A 12079-nucleotide genomic window follows, 5' to 3' on the forward strand; every position below is an offset into this window, starting at 1 on the left:
GTCAGTCTTTGATGCGAGGAGAATATCTCATAAAGACCACAGCTGTTCAGGTCAAACACTGTTTTATATATATTTTTTTTCATTCTAATATGCAGAAGAACCCTCTCAATGAATAATCTTCCTTAGTCAATAATACCTCATGACAATAAATTATGGCCAGTCTTTGATGTGAGCAGAATATCCCATAAAGACCAAAGCTGTTCAGGTCAAACACTGGTTTATATATACTTTTTTCATTCTAATATGCAGAAGAACTCTCTCAATGAATTATCTTTCCTAGTGATTAATAACTCATCACAACAAATTATGGCCAGTCTCTGATGCGAGGAGAATATCCCAGAAAGACAACAGATGTTCAGGTCAAACACTGTTGTATATATTTTTTTTCGTTCTAATATGCAGAAGAACCTTCTCAATGAATTATCTTCCTTTGTGAATAATAACTCATTGCAACAAATTATGGCCAATCTCTGATGCGAGGAGAATATCCCATAAAGACCACAGCTGTTCAGGTCAAACACTGGTTTATATATACTTTTTTCATTCTAATATGCAGAAGAACCCTCTCAATGAATTATCTTCCTTAGTGAATAATACCTCATGACAACAAATTATGGCCAGTCTTTGATGCAAGGAGAATATCCCATAAAGACAACAGCTGTTCAGGTCAAACACTGTTGTATATATTTTTTTCGTTCTAATATGCAGAAGAACCCTCTCAATGAATTATCTTCATTAGTGAATAATAACTCACGACAACAAATTATGGCCAGGCTTTGATGCAAGGAGAATATCCCATAAAAACAGCTGTTCATGCCATAAATGTTATATATATTTTTCATTATAATATGCAGAAGAACTCTCTCAATGAATTATCTTTCCTAGTGAATGATAACTCATGACAACAAATTATGGCAAATCTATGACGCGAGGAGAATATCCCAGAAAGACAACAGATGTTCAGGTCAAACACTGTTTTATATATATTTTTTTCATTCTAATATGCAGAAGAACCCTCTGAATAATAACTCATGACAAAAAATTATGGCAAATCTATGACGCGAGGAGAATATCCCAGAAAGACAACAGCTGTTCAGGTCAAACACTGAATTATATATAATTTTTTCATTCTAATATGCAGAAAAACCCTCTCAATGAATTATCTTTCCTAGTGAATGATAACTCATGAGAACAAATTATGGCAAATCTATGACGCGAGGAGAATATCCCATTAAGACCTCAGGTGTGCAGGTCAAACTCTGTTTTATATATAATTTTGGAAAAGAACTCTCTCAATGTATTATCTTCCTTTGTGAATAATAACTCATGACAACAAATTATGTCAAATCTATGATGCGAGAAGAATATCCCATAAAAACAGCTGTTCATGACATAAATGTTATATATATTTTTCATTATAATATGCAGAAGAACTCTCTCAATGAATTATCGTTCCTAGTGAATGATAACTCATGAGAACAAATTATGGCAAATCTATGATGCGAGGAGAATATCGCATAAAGACCACAGCTGTTCAGGTCAAACACTGAATTATATATAATTTTTTCATTCTAATATGCAGAAGAACCCTCTGAATAATAACTCATGACAATAAATTATGGCCAGTCTTTGGTGCAGAGAGAATATCCCATAAAGACAACAGCTGTTCAGGTCAAACACTGTTTTATATATAATTTTGCAAAAGAACTCTCTCAATGAATTATCTTCCTTATTGAATGATAACTCATGACAACAAATTATGGCAAATCTATGATGCGAGGAGAATATCCCATAAAAACAGCTGTTCATGCCATAAATGTTATATATATTTTTCATTCTAATATGCAGAAGAACTCTCTCAATGAATTATCTTCCTTAGTGAATAATAACTCATGACAACAAATTATGGCCAGTCTTTGATGCGAGGAGAATATCCCATTAAGACAACAGCTGTTCAGGTCAAACACTGTTTTATATATATATATTTTTCATTCTAATATGCAGAAGAAATCCCTCAATGAATTATCTTCCTTTGTGATTAATAACTCATGACAACAAATTATGGCCAGTCTCTGATGCGAGGAGAATATCCCATAAAGACAACAGCTGTTCAGGTCAAACACTGTTTTATATATATTTTTTTCATTCTAATATGCAGAAGAACCCTCTCAATGAATTATCTTCCTTAGTGAATAATAACTCATGACAACAAATTATGGCCGATCCATTTTACAGAAAGAATATCCCATAAAGAAAACAACTGTTTACACAAGCAAGAGGCAACATAAGGTTATTCAATTTTTTTTATACCTGGGATTATAATCTTTGTATATGTACAAAGAACATATGCCATCAAGAAACCAGCAGATCCTCCATGAGTTATCTCCCTGTAATAAAACCTAACTACAGTGACAAAGCTATGAGATGTTGAGCTAAAGTGCTGTCCTTATTTTTAAGTAGCCGACAAGACATGCCCCAGAAGAGTAGACAAAGAAAGTCACAGACTCCCTATGAGAGAACAGTAAGAGGGGATGTAGTCACACACTCTCGCCGGAATCATCATGGATGGGTCTATTAGGAAATGCTGAGAAAGAAGAAGAGTCAGCAGTTCTTATGCAAGCAGTTGCAACCCCCCCCCCCCCCCCCCCCCATAGCATAGGGAGTCCCTCATTGTCCTTAACCAACACTGGGTATCAAGCTGTCTCAGGTACTCATTACAGTAATTTGCCTTCCCCCTTGTGAATTATTGGGGACACAGTTGGTGTCCATGTTTTCCAGGCAAAGAGGGACAAGATTTTGGGATGAGAGTATACTGAATTAGATATACTGCTAGAAATAAACCCAGATTATTCAAATGGGATACAGAACATGAAAAACCAATGTAAACTGGAATTAGACAAAATAACGGAAGATCATTGCAATCTGTGACAGGAGGGATGAGTTTGTTTATTGATACATTAGTATATATATATACCACCTGAAAAAACTCAACAAATATAATACTATAAAGGGCTTTGTTAAAGACAAAATCAGAAAGGCAAAAGACAGGAACTGATCAGGGTCAAGTTGCCAACAGAAGAATTCAAATGGGATGTATTCACTGAATTTTCTGACGACATGAAAAACCAATGTAAACTGGAATTAGACAAGGTAATGGATGATTATTGCAATCTGTGACAGAAGGGATGAGATGGGCAGCAGCAAAACATCTTTTATTTATACCTTTTTTTTTTTCTAATTTGTTTATTCATACATTAGTATATATATATACCACCTGAAAAAGTCATAGAAGGCAGAAAGGCCTAGCGGTAGATCTTACATATTTATTATTATTTTTTCTATATTTTTCCTTCGTAATTACTTGTTTATTTATCATCTACTATATTTATTTATATATTTCTTTTTTATTCATTTGCATATTTCAATATGAACTCTCTCGGCTGAGGGATATTACCAACAAATGCGGTTTAAATCTGTACAGACATGTTGGAGGAGTAGTCTTTTACAGGAAAAGTTGACAGATGACTGACGAATGCTGTGCCATGGCATAATCTCACTTGGCCTTTGACCAGGTGAGCTAAAAATACTGATTACAATATAATATTCAATAGATAGCAGTGTTATTTGACACTCCCCATATAGAATTTCTAACAAAATATTTCATATCCTAAAGCGTGTATTATATTTATCTGATTTAGAAACAGTTTTTAAAGTAAAATATTTTCAAATGTAATTGAATTTAAAATGCACTTACAATACACCTGTATGGAGAAATAGTCCTGAATCAACAAAATAACAGATTGATCGATTAGAAATATGAGCTTTTGAAGCCATTCACCTTTGGTTATAAACATTTCATTATTCAAAAAAATATTTTATGATAATGATTTCTACAGATCAGTACCTTCAAAGGAATTCCACAAAAAATTAACAAATAACATGGATCCCCATTCCAATTTTTGAAAAATCACTGGCAAAATTTCAGGAATTTTAAACACTGAATGACAATTTATGAATGGAATGTATTATTGAATTGTCCAATTTCTTCTGTAGGCCTACTTCTATAACAAATCTTATGATACAAGACATTTTTTTTTTCAAAAAAAGAATTCATATGGACTAATAAAAAACAATTTATTTTTGTTATTTTGAACAGGAATGTGTGCCTTTAAAGAACTTTAAAATGAGGGTGAAAAACCGTTGTAGACAGATGTCAATATGATGTAAACTGTCACCATCAATCTTGTATATATATTAACTATAGTATACTGGTACAACAACATTTAATTAATACTCGTCACATTTTCTGCAAACAATGCATATACATCAAATAACTTTTCTAACAGATCAGCAGAAAAAAAAATGAAATATATAGATATCACAGATATAAGAGACAGCTTGTGTATAATCTTGCCTTCATTTAAAACAGCATTTCAAAACTGATAAATAGTTTAATACACATGTAAGGAAAGTGGTCACCAGCACAAAGTGGAGAATGTTTCACATCCTAGATGGAATGTTTCTCGGTATCTCCTGGTCTGCTATCACACAATATTTGTCTGTGGCACAATTTGTCAAGAATATGACACACTACTACCATATATCTGACAGCCTCTGAACCAAATACAACCTTGTTTGACCTTGCTTGTCGAGGTTGTTAAGGTCAAAGTTCATACTTTGTATGTCTTGGTTGCACTGAGATAACTTTTAATTTGGTTGAAGTTATTCAGGTCAAAGTTCATATGGAGATCAACTTTGACCTCCATACGACCGTTCAAATATCTGGGGATAACGTTGGTCGAACCTTTTTCTTTTTATGTATCCCCCCCCCCCCCCCCCCTCCACAAAATCAATAACAAATAATTGACACTTGTGTAATTTACACAACGTCTATTTCACTTTTGCTGTACTGGGTGGTGTAATTGGGTCAAGGTGAGCAGATTTGATCTTCATAGGCACGGATTGTTTCATCATGGCCTCGTACTTGAGAGCGTTCTGTTTGCGTTCCTCCTGTAGCCAGTACAGCATTTCAATCCGGTCCCATTTCATCTTCTCCTCGTACGACCGACCCTGGGGGAGCAACAGACACAGAAAGTAAAACTGTAGGCATGCATGTTCTCACGAAAAAATATTACCATGGTGGATCAAGGATAGAAAATTCTTCCAGCAACCCTCAACACCCCATCCCTATATCTTTGAGCATTAAGTAACAGAAAACTGTGTTCCTCTATCACCCTGTTAAAATTCTTTTATTTATTTTAGTAAACATCACTCTGTGAATAACTTTTAGGAGGTTTGATATCGTAAACTTTCAAAAGAGTGAGGCAGTGAAAACAGTGGAGTCAAATTTTATTAAGCATCTCAGATTGGTTTGGTTTAGTATTGTTTAACGTCCTATCAACAGCTATGGTCATTTAAGGACGGTAGCATCTCAGAAATTATCAGAAGCTTACAACAATGTCAAGAACATGAAATAATGCCCTACCTTGTATGTGATGATATCTTGAAATTGTTGCATCATGTAGTCTATTTCAATTTTAATCTCCCGGTCATAATAGTCGATTCTCTGTGAAAAAGAAAAAGTTGTATTTAGTTTAAAGATAATTCATAAAGCAAATAAAAAAATAAATATATTGAATGTATCCTAAAACAAGAAAGTTTGATAAAACTTGATCCGGGTCATTCAGTGTCTTGATTACAGATCAAGAAATTGATAAGGCAGCAAAACATTGTAGTGACCCAAATCTTATGACATTTATTGATTGATAAGATTGTCTGGGTTGAGAAGTCTACACAAAGCAATTAAGTGGGTCTGAACTGTAGATTTGTACCGGTGCATTATGACATATACCACTAATTATGATGAATGTTTTTATACCGAGGCTCAGGGCATGCTAATAGCTGTAAGTGAGAAGTTAGTAATTACTGGTAGGGGGGGGGGGATCCTCTATCATTATATGTAACTGACAGTTCATCAATGATTGGGTAATTTTTAGAAGTTAGTTACACAATGGACACCATCTGGGACACAGATTGTATAATTCTATGCCAATCTCACTGTATACAGATCATACTGGTACAGTAAATTCTGACTTTACTGTGATATCCATTCTTCTGGTGTTACCAGCTCATTTAAGATGTTTTTCTTTTGTTAAAATAACAATTTGGACTTTCCAAAGATATCTATCCACTTGTTCCTACTTTTATTTAACACATCACATATACATTGAAATGCAAAATTTGACACCAGGACCCATTTTCATGAAACCGTTCTCATGCTCAAACTCAGATTCTGTGCTCAAGCCCAATTTCTTGTTCCAGTGATGAATAAATAAAAAATCACATTTTGTCTATGATTGGAAAATGTTTTTAATAGAAACTTCATGCAGAAAGCTGTTTAAACTGCTTGTACTTGACATTTTTACTGTGTGACATGATTTAAGTAAGTTACAAGCAAGCATGTCTGAATACTGATGAGCCGTAAGGTTCAAGGTAATAAAGAACTGAACTGAGTACAAAATCCATGCTTGAGCATGAGAACAGTTTCATGAATACGGGCCCAGGAGCTGAACTTGGACCATCCAGCATAAAGGGGTTCAAACACTCTCAAATACTTTAGATCTCATGTCGGAGAGGGGCTGGTAGCTCATGTACTACTTTCCTAGGTGTTCTTAAATATTTAATGACAAATAACACTGCATGCAAATCCTTTCCTTATAAATCTTATAGCAATCATTTTGTTGGTGAAAATATTTCGGATTTCATAACACAGAACTTGCCTTATAGTAAAAACTTCGCTGTTTTGCCTCCTGTAGTCTTTTTACTGAACTTCCCTTGTTGCCTGCGAGGAGAAAAACAAAAATGTTATACAGTAAAATATATATATAGAACATAAATCCTTCATACTAACAATTACATTCTGAATGAGTATGATTGTGTGATTACATCAGGTGCCTTAGACATTACATTAATTATGTTTGGGTTGCAAATAAATTAAGAATGTTGGATTGTTTACTCACCTTTCTCAAAGAACCTGTTAGGATCAGAAGCATTACGTTCAAACTTTTCCAGTTTTGCCAATAAATCTTCCCTCTTCAAAATAAATTCTGTCACTTTCTCCCACCGGTCAATCACCTGCAATACCAAGATTCAAATCACAAATGATAAATGTTATTTCTGATCCAGGTCCGATTTACGTAAATCGGACCTGCGAACATGCATTGGTATTTCAGTTATTTCACAATAAAGATACAATAGTAAGGATTTCTTACAGCTTCAGTCGAAAAGTTTTAGATTTCAGGAAATGAGAACCAAATTCCTAAAAATGTCTCTGAAAATGAATATCGTAAGATATGGTACTACTAAATGGGTAGTATGATTTTTCTGCTAGTTTTACAGTAAAACCTTGTTATTTGCCCAGAGGTATTTCGGCACTATACAGGGGTTTGGTGATAAACTGAGGGAAATGCATAGAAGAATTATTGAGAAAACAAGAAAAAAGGGACATTGAAATATGTGGACATTAAACAAGGTGGCAAATGACCAAGGTTTACTGTATAATGTTCAATAATAAAATGTGTGTATTCTGTAACTTCAAAATGGTTTTACTGTACCTCAAAGAGCCGGGAGTAGAACTCGTTACAGCTGTACTTGATCGCCATGTCAAGTCGATGAGAATCGGGCATTTCTAGGGACTTCCAAACCTTCTCTAGTCGGTCCTGGGGCGTCAGGGGCACTTCAACGGGGGCACTCTGTAAGTCACACAACACCAGATCAGGGCATTGTTAATAAGAGTCCGAGTTGCTTAAAGACAACTTAATGTAAAACTATAAATATTTTCAAAATATTTGAAATCTAAAATTGAATGTTCATTTATTGGGATTCAAAACAAACATCTAGGAGTGTAGTCATGAAACTGTTTTTATGCCTTAAGCATTGATTCTGTGGCCAAGTCAACTTCCTTGTAACTCTCTAAAATTATGTGACATGGTCAAAAAGTCAAGTGTAAACACCGAAAAAGTTTCAAGTTTTAAACTTACTCAAAAATGTTCAAAATGTGATTTTTTATTTATTTATCACCGGAACACAAAATTGGGCTTGAGTACAGAATATAATTTGAGTATGAGAACGGTTTCATTAATACGACCTCTGGAGACAAGAAATACAAAAAAAAGGATTGTAAACTGTCAGCAGAAAAGACTACCCCATCCAATCACCCCCATCAATACAATACAAATATCTAACAACAAATATCTAACTACAAAAAAACCCACAAAAACCTGAACTTTGTACAAAATGTCAGAACAGATTAACAATCTGGCAATAAGGCTACAAAGGGGCAATAACTCCAAACAAGAGGCCCATGGGCCTTAACGGTCACCTGAGTCCTACAGTATTTATTTTTGTTGTTGAAATATGTACCAATTTGAGTAAAAAATAGTTAAGTATAACGTTAACTTAACTTTGTCAGGACCATAAGCTGATCATTCCTAGACCTATTTTCAGTTAGATCGGCCTATTAGAACTTGTTTTTAAGTTTGAAAAAGGTATTTACAAAATAGCGGCCATGGCAGCCAAATTGTATTTCTGATCGACCTGAAAAATAACAACACTTTGTCAGGACCATGAGTCGATCATTCCTACCAACTTTCAGTTCAATTGGCCTAGGAGAACTTGACTTTAAGTTCGAAATAGTTTTTTCAAAATGGCGGCCGTGGCGGCCATATTGTATTTCTGATCGACCTGAAAAATAACAATACTTTGTCAGGACCATGAGTCAATCATTCCTACCAACTTTCAGTTCAATCGGCCCAGCAGAACTTGACTTTAAGTTTGAAATGTAAAATGTTAACGGACGAGGGACGATGGACGACGGACAACGGAAGACGACGGACGAAGACGGATAGCAATAGGTCACTTGAGCTAAAGCTCAGGTGACCTAAAAATATCAACTATCTTGCCTAAAGGCAATATTCAATCGCAACAAGCTCAGGATAGGTTGGTTTCTTTATTGTATGTCTACCGGTTTCGCCCGAACATGTGGGCTTCTTCAGGACCTTACAAAATATCTTGCCTGATGCAAAGATGTACAAGGACATGGCAAGAGATTGTAAAATTGGTTTTCCTTCACAAAACAGATCTATAATGCACACGTACCTCTTCTGACCTATCTGTGTCCATCTTGCTCATTGTGCCTGTCACTGACGTCACCTTAGACTGACGCGATTGCCGAGACTGTATGAATTCTCTGTAAAAGAATATTGAAAGGTTTTCAAAGTTTCTTTAATCTGAAAGTTTCTTGTGTAAAACTAGAAAAAAAACCATTTTAAGATATTAGCCTGTAGTGACTATAAATAGCATCAGTCACTTTGGCGGTGACTTTGGATCCTGCAATATGAACTCATACTTGACCTTCGAATGAACTTTGAACTTTGGCAAATGTAGTAATTTGAAGAAAAGAAAACTGCTATTTGAAAACGATTTGTTAAACAAATTCATATCAAATTTCTTCAAGGCCAATAACGCATACTCAAAATACATACAACATTCTAGATTGAAGATTGTCCATACTGTTAATTCTGGTTTTAAAAAGCAAGTTACTGTTTAATATTTTTGTAAATTAATTTCAGGTAGATCAGATTAACTCATTCACCCCTGAAGACACATTTGAGCTCCTCCAATTGAAAGGTTGGAATAGTTCATTATGAAATTTCAGGGGTGAATGAGTTAAATAGACAAAGGACAAAGAAAACCAAATGTGAGATAGGGATCAATTAAAATTAACAGAATTGCTAATAACAATAATTTTGTACCTGGTTGAGGTTTTCTCCTGTTGGCGTGCGGAATGGCGAGCAGCAGCACGTTCATGCAAGGTCTTGGCCGACTTGGTTGTGTCTGCTGATTTCTGCCTCTTGGACGAAGCATCGTCATCATCTGTTGTTAGAAAATATGTGATTAATCAGATACTCTGACTTTGTTGAATCTCACAGACTTTGCTGCATCAAGCTTAATTTTTACAGTTTAATGACAAATTATCATGTATAGTAAAAAAAATGTTTTTAAATTGATATGTTTTCTTTAGCTTACTGAAGCAAATCAGTAAGTAAATAATTTTGTGAACTTTTTTTTGATTACTTAGGGAAATACATATATTGAAGCAGAAACTTTCAACCTATAACATAAAATTGAATATGTTTTTAACTTTTTACCTTCAACCATTCCAGGATCCTTCCCCAAGCCTCCCATCAGAATGGTATTGCAATTCCACATTCCTTCCTCATATTTATTCTTTACTTCCTTCAGATCATTTAATTTCTTCTCTCGTTCTCTGTTTTAAGAAATGTGGACAAGGTTAACTTTAAAATGGTAAGCTGAAGAAATAATGGTTACTAAAACTTGTACAAAAGGGAATTGAGAAAAAAGAAAAAAAAAAGAAAAATATTATCTATCACTATCTTGGGAATAAATTATTTAAACACCAACAAAATATTTTTTCACAATAATAAATGCACTAAATATACTACCAGTGGTTTTACCTCTTCACATATTTGCATGTGAAACATTTTTACATAAAGTTATTGATATTTCATATTACACTTAAAACAAAAGTCCAGGTAAAAACAATCAGATCTTGTCCCTTGTTCCTGAACACAAGAGTTCACCACAGGCGTCCTGCTTTATCGAAGTTTGAACGGCTGATGGTAAAATACATAAATCAAGATCCTTACTAAAAGCCTTCCATTTAAATATTATATTATGGATAAAAAAGGCATGTTGCAGGGCTGTCTTTTTTATCTTTTATTTTCATAACAAAGAAAATACTTCATACTTATATGCTTCTTTTAACTTACATGAAATACATTCTAGAGATTTACTTGATATGCTTTTATGCCATGTGTGCATAGATTTGTGTTTTTGCAATTACTTTGTGCAATATTGGAAAAGTATGAAAATAAAAGAATAAAAAAGTAAACTAACATAATAACAAAAATGAAAAAAACAAAAAACAAAAAACAGATGAGAAAAAATAATAATATAAAAAACAGTAGTCTTTAATGAAAAATCAATATAAAAAAATCAAACTATTTCTAAGAATCTAGATTGTTAAATAATTTTTTGAAAACATTAAAAACAGAAAATGACATCTATATATATATATTCTATGCAGAAAACGACATTAAATTAGAATTCACAATCAGTATAGTACATACAGATTAAGATGTACAGAGTCAACGTCACTATTTAGAAATAATTTGTCAAAGACAATGAGGTACTAAGAGACCTTTGTACTTTGTGTGGGTCTAATTTTCACTAATTCTATAGTCACCTTTTTTATGGAAAAGAAATTCATGAAAACATTTTTTCATTTCTTAAAATAAGTATAGGAACTTACCATACTAGAAAGATTTACCATGAATTACATTTTTTTTGGAAAATCGATGAACTAAGTAACCATTGAAAATAAAAATCTCCAACTTTTCATTGAATTGAAAGTGAAAACACTTGTATGATATAGAGGAGAACAATATATATTTTTAATCATATTAATAGCTGCATTATGAAAACAAAGTTTAAGTCCATGCCAACATTTCCTGTTATATATAATGACCAACAATGTAGTTCTAACTATGGCCCCTCTAAATGACTACAAAATTCTACAATGTCGGGTACGGTGAAGAACAATCAATTACAAGTACAAATTCACGCTAACAATAATTAAAATGTCAACATGCCATAAACATATGAGCATACAGTTTACAAGAAAATATCAATTTCAATCACTACAATTTTCAAATCCATTTTCAACCGACAATTTGTATTAAATGTCAAAGCAGAACATTCCATGCAAATACATATGTTACGGTACCAGGCATGCTCAATGGTACAAATACATATGTTACGGTACCAGGCATGTTCAATGGTACAAATACATATGTTACGGTACCAGGCATGCTCAATGGTATAAATACATATGTTACGGTACCAGACATGCTCAATGGTACAAATACATATGTTATGGTATCAGGCATGCTCAATGGTACAAATACATATGTTACGGTACCAGGCATGCTCAATGGTA

At 33.8% G+C, this 12079-nt stretch overlaps 1 protein-coding gene and 1 long non-coding RNA gene across 6 annotated transcripts in view; one reads left to right on the forward strand and one right to left on the reverse strand.

Moving 5' to 3' along the window:
* The first annotated feature begins 414 nt into the window (after positions 1-414).
* On the forward strand, positions 415-2136 carry LOC110460180. Its single transcript, XR_002463980.1, has 2 exons — positions 415-512; positions 1672-2136. It is a non-coding gene; the product is annotated as an uncharacterized LOC110460180 (long non-coding RNA).
* Positions 2137-4827: 2691 nt separating this feature from the next.
* The window catches only part of LOC110460182 (coiled-coil domain-containing protein 87-like), a 39306-nt gene continuing 32054 nt past the window's right edge, over positions 4828-12079 (reverse strand). For all 5 annotated transcript variants that reach the window (XM_021512942.1, XM_021512946.1, XM_021512945.1 and 2 more), the window contains 8 exons: positions 10209-10327; positions 9813-9933; positions 9157-9247; positions 7614-7751; positions 7020-7134; positions 6780-6841; positions 5486-5566; positions 4828-5070 (listed from right to left, as the gene is read on the reverse strand). In XM_021512942.1, the coding sequence (XP_021368617.1) occupies positions 4891-5070; positions 5486-5566; positions 6780-6841; positions 7020-7134; positions 7614-7751; positions 9157-9247; positions 9813-9933; positions 10209-10327 (907 nt within the window). In that variant the 3' untranslated portion in view covers positions 4828-4890. The remainder of the gene's footprint in view (positions 5071-5485; positions 5567-6779; positions 6842-7019; positions 7135-7613; positions 7752-9156; positions 9248-9812; positions 9934-10208; positions 10328-12079) is intronic.

The sequence above is a fragment of the Mizuhopecten yessoensis genome, unplaced genomic scaffold (assembly GCF_002113885.1).
Source record: "Mizuhopecten yessoensis strain PY_sf001 unplaced genomic scaffold, ASM211388v2 scaffold10331, whole genome shotgun sequence".
NCBI classification, from domain to species: Eukaryota; Metazoa; Mollusca; class Bivalvia; order Pectinida; family Pectinidae; genus Mizuhopecten; species Mizuhopecten yessoensis.